At 38.0% G+C, this 18158-nt stretch overlaps 1 protein-coding gene across 4 annotated transcripts in view; it reads right to left on the bottom strand.

Moving 5' to 3' along the window:
- SLC25A13 (solute carrier family 25 member 13) overlaps nucleotides 1-18158 on the bottom strand; it is a 101694-nt gene that overhangs the window by 76523 nt on the left and 7013 nt on the right. For all 4 annotated transcript variants that reach the window (XM_005518816.2, XM_088063437.1, XM_088063433.1 and 1 more), the window contains one exon: nucleotides 1691-1744. In XM_005518816.2, the coding sequence (XP_005518873.1) occupies nucleotides 1691-1744 (54 nt within the window). The remainder of the gene's footprint in view (nucleotides 1-1690; nucleotides 1745-18158) is intronic.

Genomic DNA, 18158 nt, shown 5'->3' with positions numbered 1-18158 from the left:
TTTTCTGCTGCCATGCTCCTGCTCCTCAAGTATGTTCCTCTGGAAACCACATAAATGCTTCCTTTGCAAGAGTCTTTTTGCTCTCCTTACAGATACAAGTTCCAGAACTTAAGAAGTTAAATCCTGGCTTTCTCAACTGAAAATCTGATTTCAGAGCTATAAATACTGACAGTATATAATAAAACTATAAATACAGGCAATATACATTGTGACACCTACACATATTGTTAATAATAGCTCACAAGGGACAATGGAAAAAATACCAAGAACTACATGGAGAGTGGGGCATGATGCAGGAGAGCAAAGATGGAAGGAAGAAACTGGAAATGTATGAGTTCTCTTAGGCCCTCAAATACCTCCGTAGAAATAATTCAGATACAACAGCTCTATAATAGCACTGTGGCATCTGCCTCATTCTTCAGAACCACAACCATTCAATTTTTGTACTTTTTTTTTTTTTTTAATACCAGAATATCAAACTTAGCCAAACACTGGACTAATAAACCTTAGGAAGGCTAGAAATAGTTATTTAAGTTTAGGAAATGGGTCAAGGAAATCCAGTTCCACAAAATCATAGAATAGTCTAGGTTGGAAAGGACTTTAAAGATCATCTAGCTCCAACTTCCCTACCACAGGCATATACATGTTCCATTAGACCAGGTTACTCGAAGCCCCATCCAATCTAGTCTTGAACACTTCCAGGAAAGGAGCAGTCACAACTTCTCTGGGCAAGATATTCTGGGATTTACCACCCCCACAGTAAGAGTTTCTTCCTTACTTCCTTAACCTGAACCTACTCGCTTTCAGTTTAAAGTCATTTCCCCTTGACCTATCATGTTCTTGTAAAATGTCCCTATACTCGTAAAATGTCCCTCTTGATTACTTCTAGGCTCCCTTGAGGTACTGAAAGGCTGCAATAAGATCTCCCTGGAGCCATCTCTTCTCCAGGCTGAACAATCCCAATTCTCAGTCTATCCTCAAAGCAAAGGTGCTTCAGCACTCTGACTGTCTTTGTGACCCTCCTCTGGAGGGTCACATCCCACATCCTTCTTATGCTGGGAACCCCAGAGCTGGATGCAGCACTCCAAGTAGGGTCTCACAAGTACAGAGTAGGGTTGGAGAATCACCTCCCAGTTTTCAGCAAAACACTAAAGTACATTTCTCTCAAGCATATAAACAGGTACGTGAGTAATTTCTTTACTTGCATGCTTTCCACAGCAGGCCAACAGAGAAGGAATTTCAGTTAAATAATATATATGGCCAGCACTTCATAAGGTGATCTTCCTAACACTTCTACAAATAACAGAAGCAGAGACAACCCTAGGGAAGGAAAGATGGCAAGGACAGAAGAAGAAAGTTTACCAAATCACCTAACAGTAAGGTGTCTACAGGAATGTTTTACCACATGTAGGAACAATAGTGAAACTCCTACCACATTCTCTGAACAATGTGGGTTTTTTCTAAGATAGCAATACTTCTTCTGAGTCAATACAATAATCACTCAGTAATATATCTGACTTCTTGGTGAGCATTGTTCAATTCTGATAATGGTATTTAAGTCTAACATGGTAATAATACGGTGAATGATTAATGGTTGGAAAAAAACTATCAAGAGTTGTATGCTGCAATAATGGAGCAAAAGATACGAAAAATTTAAGCAGAGAGAGTAAAATATTTACTTTACACATACCTTCAAAAATATTGTTTTCAACTCAGCTGGATCAGCTCTTTTGGTTAGAGCCACCTACAAGTAAATACAATTACATTAATATGCATAACTTACACAAAAGGTGTCAAAGCATCATTTAAAAACAACACAAACAACAGAATGAGTGATGAAAATAAATGTTCACCTTAGATAAATTAGGTACTGCTTTAGTTAGCCATGCTCATTTTATCCATTTCACACTTACATAAAGTTATTCAACATTTTTGTTTTGCTTTCCTTATGCAACCCCCACAACTCCTAAACAAGCACACATTAGCAAGTCATAAAGATATTCAAGAATCAAATCTCTATAGCATACCTCTCTGCTGGGATCCAGCATTATACCATCTTTACCACAGATTTTTACACTTCCAGCACCTTTCACCTAAAGATATTAGAGTACCACATGCAGTCCGTAAGTGATAAATGGCAAGAATTAAATACTGAGACTCATAAACTTGTTCAAGGAAACAGCTCCATAAAAAACTGAATTTCCATGTTAACTATTTGGTTCACTACTTACACCATTTTAAACTTAGTGCTGATCTCTTTAATGAGATTAATTCAGAAAGGAAAGTATCTAGATTTTTCTGCAGATCTCATTAACAAGTCCAAACTAAAATCTAAGTTACATTTATCACCACAAGCCCAAAGTAATTAGATTTTTTTTTCAAAACACTGAATCAAAAAATATTCAACCCACTATGGAGTAAGTCCATCAGTATTATCCTGGTTGACATACCATACAAGCCTTTTGCTGCTTTTGTCAGTGAGTGAATGTGTCCCCTCAGTCTGTGCCTATTATAGTTTCCCTTTCCTTCTTCAGGATACTTTGATCAAATCTTACTTGCTAACATAACAACCCTCATCTGACAAGTCAATTCAGAACATCAATCTATTTCAAATTAAAAACAAAAATACTTTGCAAGCAAACCTGGATTTTCAAAAAACTTGTGAAAATATCTCTGTAATGGGGAATAAACTCCTAAAGGACAAGACATACCATCTTACCCTCACTTAAAAATCAAACATCAGAAATGTTACCAATAAAACACTACTTTACTTTCCTAATTCTTTATAGCAATGGTAGACTGTAAAGGCAAATGTGACCCCATGTACATTTCTAGAAGCATACTGGCATACTGGCAGAAAACAGGAATCTGTGTAAGTCTGCACGACAGCATTATATCCTCACATGTACGTACACATAATAACAAATCTTCAGTAAGTTTGTCCTTAATCTAAATGGGTCATTTAAAAACTAAGGAAGACAACAAAAAACTCCACAAAAACATGTAAAAAAAACCCCAAAAACCAAACCAAAACTCAGAGTATTTTAAGAAAAGTGTACGATTAAGGTTTCTTATAATATTCTAGTAGTTTTTTTAAAAGGGTGAAAAACACACCTATGCTAGGATTCAACTGTTGGAGTCCCAATCCTGTGTCTGCACAGAAATCTGTGTGAAGGGAGTTGCAAAAAATCCAAGTGCAATTGTGAACCTAAGAATACAAGAATGTGTGTTTTCTAAAATGCAAGCTGTTCTAAATATAATCACTGTGAGCAAAGATTTCATTTAACCCTGTTCGTAAAAATCTGATAGTCTAGAGCAATTGGGAACTTGGTGGAAAGAAAAATCCCAGTATTTCTATGCTGCTTCAATCCAGAACCTTTCCACTATACAGGCAAAGGAAAGACACTTCAAACACCTTTAGCCAGCAAATATAAATCAGCATCATACTTTATCGGCCTTAAAGTTTAAAGTTTATACTGTCACAGAAAGCTAAGCCTAAAGAAACCAGGGGAGGAAAAAAAGGAAAATATACATTAACCTACACTAATTTTTCTTTAGTTCCACTGATATTAACAATTTTGAGAAACTTGGGAGATGTGCTCACAAGCCAGGTGCCGTTTTTCAGCCCCTTTTTGATTATGGGGGAATTTGAGTGGGGTTTTTTACTGTCAATTTCTTCAAACCATATAATGAAAGACAAGTTGAAGTTGGTGAAGCCAATGAATGCACAGAAGAATTGCAGACTGGCAGCCCAAGCAGTGGCTGCATACCACAGGTTTTATCCATTTCCCACAGTCTACTTCCACATTCTTCCATTTCCCAGCAAACAGGAGAGAAAAGGCATGGTTAAGACCATGTTATTTGCCTTAATGTTAATTGGTACATCCATGGACATCAATGTCCATTCTCAAAGGTGTATCTGATGCCAATTAAAGAACAGAGCCTCTATCAAATGAGACCTTCAGGAAGACTGATGCTAATGCAGCCATACCAGTGTTAAAAGAAGTATTTAATCCAGCTTCTCACCCATACCCAGCTATGGGCAAGGCTGAAATTGCTTATGCAGAGCCACAAAAATTGATCCTGATGACAGGTGTTACTAGAAGATTCCCACTCTAGAAAAGGTCAAAATATCACTTTCCATACCATTCCATAAATTGTTATGTCAACAGTTGAAGGGCTAAGTAACCTGATGCCAACACGGACTGCAAGCTGACAGGTAGCATGCTTGATGAAAAGTGACCCACAGATGAAAGCTGCTTCTCCTCTGTCAGCTCAGGTCATATTTACTGACTCTCACATAACTGGGTTCAGGTGATGTGTTTTGTTACTGGAAAGAGTTCTGCATTTTACTTGCATGTTTTCTCCAAAAAGATAAAACCAGCTATGAGCTGGCAGGCCTAACACCTCTCTAGTGGCAGGAGAAGGCATTTGATAAAGGAGATCTGAGGGAAATAAGGTTGTTATTGCTTTACAAAGAAACACTATGTAACAGACACTAACACTTAAAATAAAACAGCAACTTCTATTGAGTAAGGCTCAGTAAAGAAAGGCCTCCAACAAACATTTATTATTAAAAAACACATGAGACAACAGAGTACAGCAACTGAAGTGCAGGACTATAATCAAGTTGGAACACTCCACAGGAGAGACTGTATAACATATAGAAAATATCAGGGGGGATTTTCATTCCTAGGTAGACACCTGAAAGTCTTTATCAACATACTATGTGTACATGTGTGTTATAACATATATGAAGAATGAGAGAGAACAGGCAATATAAGAACTGCACTTAAAAATGCTGAGCCTCTCTCATTAGCAATAGCATTCAATAAAGGGTGCAGAGAAAAATGGAAAGCTCTGTGAGAGACAGTAACACAGATTGATCTGCATGCTGGAGCTCATCATATCCTTAGACTCCCTTGCACCTTGACCTTATTTTCAGCCCATTTTCTCCAGCTGACCTCTTTTCTCCTCGTTGACTTATGTTCAGTTTACAGAGACATGCATTTTCATCCTCACTTCCATACTCAAAATTAAATGAATAGTCTTTCCAGAAAAATATAACTGTACAACACAAGAAAACAGAATCCATTGAGAATCAAAGAAAATCATTTTACATTTCCAACCAACTCTATTAATATATTTGTCATACATGAGGTAGAAGACATAGGTTATTCAAGAATGTATGGTATCAAAAGACACAAAAAGACTAATAATAGTGAGTGTGCTCCATCCAGTAAAGAACAACAAATGGGTGGGCAAGAAAGAAAAAGGGAAGTAGGAAAATCAGAATTAATGTCAATATAGTATTAATCTAATGGCAAAAATATAATATCTGATCTTCTCACCTTTCAAATCACTTTCGTATCCACAGTCTGAATAAAGTAGAAAGGTGATTGTGATCCAGGAATACTTGCGAATTGCTACAATATTCCAGAAAGTTTACTGCAACAACAAGTTCTAACCAAAGACAAGGAGATAAATATCTCATATTCATTCTTTCTTTCTCTTGGTTTAATGTGAATAGAACTCAGATGTAAAGGAAAAAGTTGACAGAGTTAAGGTTGCCCCTCTACACTTCAGTATATTTAAAACCTCCTGACAATGAGCAGGTAAGATGCTGGACCGCAGTCCTTCTCCAAGCAGAGAGCCAGAGCTGTGGCAGGGCTGACAGTGGTGAGCTCAGTCTGGTTAGTTCTAGAGAAGACCATCTACAGACACATACAGAGGAAAGATGTTGGATGAAAGGCTCAACAAGTGATCACAAGCTCTTGCAACTTGTGTTAAAATTAAGGTTATTTTTCAGAAGTTCATCCATTCCTAAATGCAACTAAAGAATGCAATGTATTTCGTACCACTAAAGACCTCAAATTAAAATTGAAACCTTATGTCTTGTAGGGGGATTCTTTAGTTTCATCACAAGTTATTGAGTCCACCTGTAAGACTCAAACACATGTGGCCCAGTTTATGTAAGAGGTCAGATTAGATCATCGTAATGTTTCCTTCTGGCTAAAAGTATACATATACACTTCAAATGTGCAACTCCAAAGGAGATCAGACTGGGGTTTGACCTTACATTCTTGTTTAAATGAGTGACTGGAATATCGGAAACCAGTTAAAGCACAGTTACTGGCCAAGTTTGAATTCAGACCAGAAACTCATTAATACTGTTTAAGTATTATGCTAGAATGACACACCAGTTTTTAATGCAACTAACCTGTTTATGTAGATGATAATTATCTTTCTTCCATATTTAGACTAATACTACCATAAACACATATAATCATTCTTCTAACATAGCAACTCTCCTTGGTCACTTTCCATCATCATACCCATATCCAAAGTTACAACTGTTCTGGATCAGCATCTGTGCAGGGCACTGTCTCCTGTTTCAGATGCCTCGATAAGCATTTTCTGGTAGTCCAACATGCATATTCTCACCTCAGCAAAAGAACTGCCATTCCTCTTGCAGCAAAAGAACTTGACTGTGAGCTACAATGGAAAGTGAATATGCAGAACTTGACATTACAAGGAAGATTTCAAGCAAGATGTGGACCAGCTCACCAAGCAGAGAATGAAGACAACTGCAAGGAGAACTGGTACTGAATACAGATCAAAAACCTTCTCAACTAGAAAATACAGTTCAGATGGCATTTGACATACCTACCCAAAGGCTTGGGGAAACAAGACTTGCAAGAGAAGCTGGTAACTACCAAGCAGGTAGGTATATCCAGTCTGATCAGTGTGAGCACAGAGAGCCTTGAGATAAAAACCTTTCTTTTCCAAAAACAGTTCTGATCCTGACAGTCAAACATTACAACTACACTTTGCAAAAGTCTAACCCTATGCTAAGCAGCAGTTACTGCATTCCTTTGTCTAATAACACCTAGCAAAGCTAAGATTAATGCTATTAACAACAACCAACAATCTTCTGTAGGATTTTTCATATCCTACAGACTGGTTTGGCATGAAGAGATACAGAATAAACACTATTGAAACTGGACAGTTGTGCTGAGTCTACCCAACACACTGGTGAAGCAAAAGGAATTTGTTAGCTAACAAAGACAGCATATCTCAGGCAAAATTATTCACATCCATCTTCACTCTATCATAGTTATAAATGTCTGGGCAATTCCTAGTCTTCTGCACCATGGGAGGTGGAAACCTCACTTCCCTCAAGCGCATCAAAGCTAACAAACCTATTTTATTGTGCAATTACTTTCTAGCTTTGATCCTATTTTCAAAGTCCCAGAACAAATGCAGATGGCTTGTTCATAAGATGGTTTTCACACAGGGAGATTCCCAATGAGTCATAGTATTTTTGCACACAAACTGATTAGGGACCAACACACAGTTACTACGCATATACATACAGGAAAATCCTTGTCCAGTTTGCACAATACTTCCAAGCAGGTACAGAAACCAAGGTGGGAGTAGTACATATCTTAAGAAAAACTACTACAAGAATTTCCAAGGTTAGCTAATTGATGCTACGTAAAAATGCATTAGACTGTGTACTTCTACAATTTTTGTATTTAAAGACCTGAAAAATAGGACAATAAAACTACCCTAATACAAAGGTAAAAATAGCTAGGCATTGGCATTGCTCAGCAAAATTATTTAGTAAAGGAAAAAGCACCATACTGTGGTCAACACAAACCACTCCAAACTTTAAGCACTTAACAGAAAATGGAGTTAGGAACAAACTGGACTATTTGTAGTGAGCTTTCAGACCAGGACAAGGATACAATTTCTGTCCTTCCTGCTACAAAAATCGATGCACTACACTGTCGCCCTGAAAACTCATCTTTTGAGCTTGCTAACATGGTTTTCTAAGGACTTTCCCAAGACAGTAACTGTAAACATAGATATGTGTACATTCTTTCTGTTACACATCTTGTGATGGGCATCTCTCATGGCCAGTGCAGTGAGAAAGTGTTATCCTGACCATCCAATCCCTGGCCGCGGTCAAAAGCCTATAAATCCTGGGAGGAAAAATAAACTCTTCCTTTCACCACACCTCGACCTCTGTTCATGTTATCTATTCATCTTCAGCAGTAACACTACACCACAGTAAGAAACTGAACCTGAAAACCAAAACTTTGTTAAAAACAGAAATTTCTTTCACTTGCCAGCTACGTTGTAATGGCCACTATGCAACGTTAACATGTTCCTATGCATCTCAGCAAACCAGAGCTCACCATTCACTTGAAGAATGTAATAATTCTTCTTAAGTTCTATAAGGGGTCCTTCAAAAAAAAAGTTTATTCTTCAAAGGAGCTGCTGAGAATGGTCAAGTGACATCTTCATCCAGTCATAGGTATTTTTTCCTGCTCACCCTAGATGGCTGAGATTATAGATGTTAATGCTGCTACTCTGCTCTCTTCTTCGCTTCCTTACATTTTTCAGAAACAGAGGCATATCTAAGAATTATGAACCTGATAAAACATATTTGGTGGCTACCTCAGCCCAGATTACAGACTTTCCCTTTTGATTCTCCCAGGTCATGCTTTGTTACAACAACAATGCTACTGTAACCAGTGCATATAACCAGTGCATTGACCAGAAGTTCAAGACATCAACTGTCTCATGTTCATCTTTCAAAAGCAGTCACCCGAGTTCCAGCAATTTGTCTTCTAGAGGCTTACATCTAGCAGAAAAAACATTAATTTCACCCAAAGAAGCAAAGGATAGGAAAATTCTCTGGTGTAACAACTGCAGGATTGAAAGCAGTTTCTGAAAAAAGCAGGCAGTGAAGATAATGAATGATACCGTTATCATTCAAAAATTGTAAGGGAGAATTGGCAGACTATTAGGGCAGCATGAATCTTACCTGGCACTTACTGTTACTAGCATAAAATATGTTTTTGAACCAGGATAAAGCAATGGGGAGGTGGAAAGACAAAAGGCCGTTTAACACCATGGTTCTCAGGAGGTGGCACCTCCAGGAAGCATTGTCTCACAGCTGTACAGAGCAACAGTGACCTCTGAGAGATCCATCTCTGAATGCAACACAAAAGTAACAAGCATCTCCAAGGTACCCATACTCACTGTGCTCAAGGTTCCCAACAATTCACAGCTTAATGGAGGCAATCACTCCTGGTTTTGCCTAGCTTCAAGCTTCAGACCCCAACCACCACCCAAACACCCACTCTCCCCTGCCATAGCACAAAGCAGCTTTAACAGCCTAAAGAGGTGCTTCCACCAAGAAAAGTCACAATCCAAAGTTTCAAAACAAAGGTATAATGCTGCACTCTCACGGAACTTCTTCAGAGTCCTCAACTGCATGTGATATCATACAGTACACAGAGACCTAAAAAGAGGCATTCCATGCTTTATCTGACACCCTCATGAATTACAGAAGCAATAATAGCAAGAACAGACTCCCTGAACAACGTTAAAAAAGGTTTCTGCATAATTTTCTCTCCCAGATGTCAATGCAAGGTCCCAGTCACTCACTGGCAAGACTGTTTGCAATAATAAACAAAATTCTACTGTCTTTTGAAGAAAGCAGACCTGGAGCAGTGCCATATAAGGGTATCATAACCAGAATGATCTGCTCTTAAATAACTACTAATTCTATAATAACAAAAAATTGTATAATTTACTTATGCGCAGTTGCCATAAACTTGTGGAGAGTTTATAGGCAGCATCTTAAATTGTTGCTAGAGTAATCTGTAATTTGCGACTTCATGCTTGTGAATGAGCAAGTAAAGGAAACGTGCTGGAGAGAAGTTCCTATACATTACATGTCTTGACTAATAATTGCATGACAGGAATTATGTAGGAATAACTGACAAGTAAATGTGTTTTGTTTCAGTGTTGTGTTTTCTTCTTTGAAGACAGAAGTTCATTTTTCAAGATCCTATTTATAATCAATTCCATCTATTCAGCTCTATTCAAAATGCTACATCTCAGCAGCTGAGAGAACTGGGAAGGGTGTGGGAGTGGGCATGAATCCTTATGTGTGCATGGATACAATCTACAACCTTAAAAAGAATAAATGCTACCTGCACAAGGGAAACAACATCACATACACCAAGTAAAATTATTAAAAGGCAATAAATGGTGAGACTCAAAGAAAAGCTAAAGTCCTGTGGTCAGGAATCCTTCCCCATAGCTAACAAAAATAACAGGAGCATTCCAGGCACATACTTGAGCAAAAAGTAATACTTTCCTACTTGAAACAAAACAAGTATGTTATTTGTTTTCCTTTTTTAAATCCCAACAGCACTCAACACAGTGGCATATTGGGTCACGGGAAGCATGGCCATCCATGGTCTTGGAAAGCTGAGTCACAGTAACTATCCACCTTTCTCACATAAACATGCTAATCAGCCTCTGACTATGGAAAACCTGGACTTTCATGTTAACAAAGTATCTCTCTCCCTTAAATATTTTTACCTGTCAGCTCAAAATACATATGTCAAAATATGTGCTTGCAAACACACTCTCTTTTGCCTGTAAACAAGGGTATGACTGTTTGTTCAACTACCACCATATGGGTTTTCGTTTAAACTTATTACATAATCTCCCTGAAGACAGGGAGTACAAAGTAAAGGCAGTTTAACATTTTATTTCACAATTCCTACCTTCAATATTAACAACAAACAACTGCTTAATGTTTAAATATTAGCAGATTACACAGTTGCCACAGGACACTGTGGTTGTGTGACCTTCGTTCTTGCTAAAGAGCTGAACTGAAAGGCAAAGCTATCGAAGAGGGTACTTGGAAAAAATTTACAGTTTCATATGGGAATATAAAATAATCCAGTGAAGACCTATATTGTTTATGCAATGCTGTCACTGTAATCCTAAGAGTTTATCTGCCATTGACTTGCCACACCTCAGTCAAAATTGTTAAAGAGTTCACAATAACTCCATAATTCACCTAAGTTGTAAGATACCTGACAACAATAATTAAAATCTTCTCATCTCCTTAAGAAACTGCAGAAACATTTTCAGCATTTTAATTATAAATTATTCTGATTTTAGCTTGAATGATTTTGGCTTCTCATCTGTGAGTCTATTTTATCATAGATATTTGCATAAAGCAATAACTGTTTCATTAAAACATTAAATTTATTTCTGCTGCATTGCCCTCTGAATGTTTTTGTGAGATCACTTGGTTGCAATGGAAATAACTATGATGATGTCAAACTGAACATTTTGATTTAAAGATGGGAATTTAAAGATAAAATCCTTAAAATTACTTTCAGGAAAGCATTTTTAGCAGAGGGGAAAACAGCATCGAACCACTTTTTTTTTTTCCCAAGAAAAGCATTTCCATTTGCTTTTAAGGGCATTGCAGTCAAACTAAACTCTAAAAATACCAGATTAAGAAACATAGAGTGGTGTTTAAGACACTAGAGAAAACCTAGCACTTTTCTTTTGATGTCTCAGTAACCAGGAGCTCTTCCATTTCATTCCTAGGACACTCAGGTTGATGTCAGCACCTTGACATCACCAAATGAATTCAGAACAGCAAGTTCACCATCCCAAGTAAGACTCCAAAAACAAGTCTTTCTGTGCACATTTTGCTAAGGTATTTCCATCATTTTCAAGAGTTCAGTGGTCTCTTTACTTCCTTCTTTCCCCACACATCCACAGGAAAAGGGAAAATGCTGGTTTATTATCTTTAACTTGTCAAAGGCACACAGAATAAGGAACTATTGAGTGCTATTTCAATTACACAGGATTTGAATGCTTGCACACTTGAGAATTAAGTATTCTGGTTTGGGTTATTCTCATACCTGAGATACTGAATCTATAGGTTGCATGTAATGGAAAACCAAAAGCAAATTGCCAGTTTTATAATCATTAAGAGTTTCAAACCAATATTTTCTTTATGGAGATAAAAGAGGCTCAAAACGTCTGTAGTATAATCTTCACAACACAGTAAAGACTGAACCTGCTGCTTCACACCTGTTAATCTTGACAGAAAAGATTCAGACCAAGCGGCTGATCTAGGTCTGTGAACACAGTAAAAGCAATTGTATAAAGTTTGTTGTTGCCATGTTTTCCTTCCTTTTGAACAGCATCAACATGGGACTAATTAATGATCTTTAGAAAGTAGTTTCCAGTTAGACTGACACACAATGGCAAGCAATCTTAGACAGGTGAAGTGACAGGAAGGAGGAAGGCTGACTTGATGTCAGTGACAAAAACTATTTTAATGGAAATGTGAAATTATTCAAAAATTTCTTCTCTTAAACACGTGAAGATTTCTCTAGTCAGATTCAGACTGCACAATGGGCTGAGAGAAGGAATCAGGCAGACACAGTATTTTTACATACCATGTTTTTCTAATGGCTTTTCATACTCAGTGCCGCACTTAAAGGTTTCTTCTGTCAAAGATCTGTTAAATCAGCGATGTTTCATCAAACAGTAGTTGTCAAACATGATAAAGAACTACAATAATAAAATACGTGACCAAGAGGTTTTAGTAGCCAAGGATACAGGAAAGACTGGAAATAGGTTGTATTTCCAAAGCACAGAAAAATGACAACAGCAATGAAGTCTGCAGTTTGTATTCAGTAATACTAATTTGCAGACCTCTTCTATCCTAAAATAAGACCTACATATCAGGTCATGCAATGGACAGACATGACAGGAAAGTCACATAACAAAGGACAGATGATAACGCATGACTACTATTGCAGAATGTATCTTTCAATTAACTCTTTTAAGCAGGGAGACTCCTGCCCTGCTACTGATACAAAGCAACATCCCAGTCTCTCTCCTACACTAAGAGCACACATCAGACCCCAAACTTGACAAAGCAGATGTAGAGAGCACCTGATGTAAAAAAAAAAAAAAAAAGATCAAAGCCACACCATAAACACACACTACTAAGAGGCAGTAAGACAGAAGGTTTTATTTCTCAGTATAGGAAACCATGTGCCTATGCATTTGAACACAGACCTTTAAGCCAGAGTTGCATACACAGACAGAATCCTTGTGTTATGATCCTGCTGACGGCCTTTCGTGTTTTGGAGAGCTTACCTGCATTTTGATTAACACCCATCAACCTTTGACGAAAGATGTAGTCAGATGCCGCTCAAGCTACTCCAACACTGAATGATTTGCTTTAATTTATTCCTTTAAAAATACTCTAATTCACTTCTTTGCTTTGATGACGTGGGCACTTTTGGTAACTTTCTAGAATTAAATTTCCATTGGCTGAGGCAAAAACCCAAAAACCCCCCAAAATTATGATTCTACTGACTGAGAGAGTTCAGGGAAGTTGGGATAAGAAACAGCAACTAAAAGATAAAGACAATTAGAATTTCTTCCTTCTGCTAGCTGGATGATCGGCATTTGGTTTAGGATCATCCTTGTGAAAGCATCCTCCCCTGTTGACTAAGTGCATTTCTAAGCAGTGGGCAAACATCATCAGAAGGAAGGTAGAAAAATGTATGCCCTTCCATATTCTGAAATCTTCAGGCATTTTTCCCTGTACACGATGTCAGAATGAAAAACAAAGCCAGCGAATGCTACTTATTTTTTTCTCATCCCCTTGCAAAGCCATTTCTAAAAAAAGACTCCAACCTGCCACAGAACCTTCTTTGAACCTTCCATTTCCTATTAAGTTTAAACTTATCTTGTCAGATAGAAATGAAGTTTGGCTCCAGGAAAGAACATTTCTAAATCCTCAGCGAATAAAGATCAGATAGTATTCACCTACAGAAACTGAAAAATGTGAAAAGGTAAATACAAAACAGTGCATGGAGCTGGAAAAATCTCTGGTCAATGTCATTCTACATAACCATCTGAATTCCAGTAAATCAATTTCAATTACAAAGGAAATACAAAGCAAGATGACAGTGTCACAAACACAGAGAAAGAATAAACTCTATTGGGGAAACAACAAGCAAAATTCAAATGTATCAAATCTCTGTTCTCATCCTTTTCTTAAAGTTTTCAGTCTAAGAAATTTGTTCAACTATACAGGAAGTACTCAGACTTCCCACACCTCCCTCCCCGTGCAGTTCCACAACTGCTCAGGAATGGTATCTTTTAGATTTGTTCAAAAGCTGTTTAGTTCAACAGCCATGGTTTTGATACTACAGAATACTAATTACACAAAAACATCTGAATCACGGAATATGCTGAGTTGGAAGGGACCCACAGGGATCATCAAATCCAATCCCTGTCCCTGCACAGGACCATCCCCAAGAGTCACAGCATGAGCCTGAGCGCATTGTCCAAATGCTTCTTAAACTCTGTCAGGCTAGGTGCTTCGACACTTCCCTGGGGAGCCTGTTCCACTGCCCAACCTTCCCTAGGGTCCTGTCACTGGTCACCAGAGTAAAGAGATCAGGTCTGCTCCTCCTCTTCCCCTCACATGGAAGTTGTATACTGTGATGAGGTGTCCCCTCAGTCTTCTCTTCTAAAGGAGGAGGGAAAACAAACTCTGCTTCTACGCATTTATAAAGCTGGCTAAAACTATGGTCATCTAGCTACACAACATCTTCTTCCATATTCTAGCTTTGAAATTAAGTTTACTCATTGCAATCCTTCAATTACCCTAATCATCAAGGCCGTAACAATCATAGTTGTAAAGAGCACATGTATTACTCTTGTGATACGTCCCCATAATTGCAAAAATAGCCTTTAAAAGCCTTGGAATTTTTAAACTGATGGAATTTTTAAAATAAACCTAGACATTAAGAGTTGGAGGGTACATTATCTTCACATGGGATTGATTCACACTGGGACCTGAAGAATGGAAAACAATTTAAAGATTGCGCCCTTTAAGTGTAATGCTAATTCCCTTCAAGTAAAACTATTCTTTGATATTTCTGTTTTGAAAAGAAGACACAATCAAGTTCCAGCTATATAATTTGTGGCTAATCTCAACATAATCTAACAATAGTTCTACAGATAACTACAACTCTAGGACTATTATTGCCAGCTCACCAAAACATGGACCTTAGCAGGTAAATTTAATTCCGTATTCTGGCAGCTTCTATTAGATAATATATGCTGGTCAAAAAGCATTTATTCATCTTTAAAATGCTCAGTTTCTAAAGGATTGTTCTTCAAATTGCAATACATCATTAACTATTTGCCTCCCTGATCAGTCTGTTTTGCTGCCAAACAATCCTGTCCCAGATAACCACGAAGTGCTGGAGTACAGTCTTAGCTTTCTGCAAAGCACCACAGGTCACAAAAATGTAATCTTACCGGTCTGAATAAATATACGACTGTGTTTCTCTCCACATTACATCAAATTTCATTATTCCAGTCATATGCAATAAAATGCAGTGTTAACATTGTTTTCCATTATTTGCACCTGGTTTTCATCAAAAAGAACCAGTAATAATGCAAACAGCATTAATAGGGTTGGGAAGTGTTCACCTGTCATAAGGACAGCTTGTGGAGCGAGAATTAGCAGTCTCAAGAGAGGTTATCTGTTCTATCCATTGCAATCACAGCCACCTAAAATATTAACAGCATGAATGCCAAAAATGTGAAAAGACTACAGAGATGTGCAGAGTAAAGAAAATTTGTCACTTAAGAATGGAAACATATTTTAGAGTAACTAGAACAATCACAAGTTGTGGTAGTACTATTTATTACTTAGATTGCCTAAGTTTTCCAAATATTATATCTGGGTAAAAAAATCAAACCAAACCAAACCAAACCAAACCAAATATACCAGAAAAAAAAAAAAAAAAAACCAAAAAAAAACAACACAAAGACAAATCCCAGGAAAGGTCTCAGATGTCTGTTCCCACAGTACCCTCCCTCTAGCTCTGGTCCAGAACCTTTGAGATGGGTCTTCTGCTGAAGGGATAAAACAGTATTATTGATGCTAACATGGACTGGCTGGTAGGGAGCAAGACCAAGGGCATGTAGAGGTCATAAGTCATAAAGACAACAGTAACCTAAACCACAAATGCATGAAACCTCTCTGTAGCTTCATTTTTTCTTTATACATTTTATACATTTTAATATGGATAATTCATAAAATGACAGAGTGCTTAACAATTCACATGTATATCAATTATTCAAAAACTACCAATCAAATGAAAATAAAACAGATTATTGCATGGCACTTAAGGTTCGTTCATCTTCAGCATCCATCGTCAAAGTCACCCTCCTTTAATTTCCCAAATTTCTGGAGTTAGGATTTCATTTCTCAGAGTTGGAATTTCACCAGCTGCCTTACTCCTACAGACTAAGGCCGCAGTCATCTTCTGTGTGCGGTGTTGAGCTAAGGCTGATCAGCACTGTTAGAAAAACATGTAGGGACCAGCTAGGCTAATCAAGGCAAAACCAACCACAAACTTGCTTAAAGCAAGTGGTAGTTACTCCTTCTACAGCAAAATCAGGTCACTTTTGAATACATAAGTAAGCCAATCAAAGACACATCTTTTGGAAAAAACAAAAGGAACGCAACAGTAGAAACCACGTTTTATTTCTGCTTACTCAGAAAACTCCCTTTAAAAACATTCCTATCAGTCCAGATATTAGACTATATAGAGAAAATGGGACAAAATACTTTAAAGAGTTGAGTATAAATATTTAAAAGAAAAATTATGACAAAGCTTTCTTGATGTTCCATTTTTTACTTCTTTCAATTTAAATTTTTGCCCACTGGCATGTAAATAACTGGTGGGTAATTAGTTGACCAATTAGTTCTATGACAATCTCACAATTCTGCCTATGCAATATTACAGTTACATCTGCATGGCTGCATCCTTGTGCCACACCTCCTACCTTTAGGGAAAAATCCCTACAACCTCTATGGCTATTGCTGCATGAACAGTGACTGACAACAGACAAACCACTTACCAAAAGTAAAAAACCCTGCCTTCTCATTTCTCTGAGCAGCAGAAAATGCAAAAGTATCTGTAAATGCACAGCAGTAGAAAGTCCTATAGTGGTCACACTAAACTACCCTTTGCAGGTTTCCAGCTTCAGGTATTTCTGTGCTCAGTGCCATCCACATAACTCTTTAAGCTGCTTTGCTGTGAACCATATTAGGGAACTGATCTGATCTGATGCAAACAAAACCAATTTATATGTACTAAAAAAGAAAAAAAAAAATGTGTCACTTTTTGCCCAATCAGCTATGCACTCCAATTCATCCTCACACATTACACTACCCTAGTATTGCCACTGAATGATTTAGTGAAATCACAACTTCATGGCTACCACCACCTTTTAAAAACTGCAGTGACTTGGCAGTTCAAGAAATAGATACCTCTCCACATCAACCCAACCAACAGAACAGCTACAGCAAGTCCAGCCCTGGCATCAGAGCAGAGAAACAATCAACCCAGTATCAGGAAGGCAAAAAACCAGTCCCAGAGATCTGGTCTAGCCTTGGCTTTCAAAAAAGAGCCAGTAAGACCCCAAAGCTATAGAAGTAGTGATGACACTAACATTTTAGAAGTATTTTTAAAAGCTCTGGCTGTGTGGGCACAAGTCTGCCCATCTCACTGCACTGTCTACAAATAAAATGTGTGTTTGTGTATTTGCAAACTCCATTTTGCTCAGCCTCTGAGGGGCTGATCCATTAGCACACTCCACTACCTCCAGTCACAGCATGATGCAAAAACCATTCCATCCCTACAAGCAGAAAGCCACATGCAATTTAAGGTTTTAGGATTCCAGAAGTTTCACCAAGGTGCACATCCAGGACTGCCTCAGCCCTGATTTGAGCACGTATAGACATTTCAGACGCAGACCAGGCACCCAGCAACCACACAAGCAACAAGTCTAATGTACATTGGCAGTAAGCGCCAGGCAGCAACCCTCTGAAACTGCGGCAGCTGGAAGCATCATTCATGCAAAATGCATCAACACTGCTGGCAAGAGAGAATCCAAATCTTCCCCCCTCCCAGCTAGGTACCCTAATTGCTAGAAACTGAATCAGGTTCTGGCCCACACCTCTTGCCCCCAGTCCTTCTGTTGCATTACAACAACACAGTGCCATGGCCCTGCCTGAAACAGAAGTGCAAACTTGCTTCTTTAAAGATCCTCCAGGGACCTTCCTTTTCTTCATCCCTATTCCTTCATTTCCAGCCGGCTGCCTTAGATACTCCCTAGTCACCACACTGGCTGTTTTGGTACCAATTCCTGACACCTTTGGTAGGTTTCTTAATTACAAAGTCAAGTGGGTAAAAAAGTTAAGCATGGAG

This window comes from Pseudopodoces humilis, chromosome 1 (genome assembly GCF_049639895.1).
Source record: "Pseudopodoces humilis isolate 2021_Gansu_Grassland_sample_001 chromosome 1, ASM4963989v1, whole genome shotgun sequence".
In the NCBI taxonomy this organism is placed as follows: domain Eukaryota; kingdom Metazoa; phylum Chordata; class Aves; order Passeriformes; family Paridae; genus Pseudopodoces; species Pseudopodoces humilis.
The sequence above is the reverse complement of the archived record's forward strand: the minus strand, read 5'-3'. Positions and strand labels throughout refer to the sequence as shown.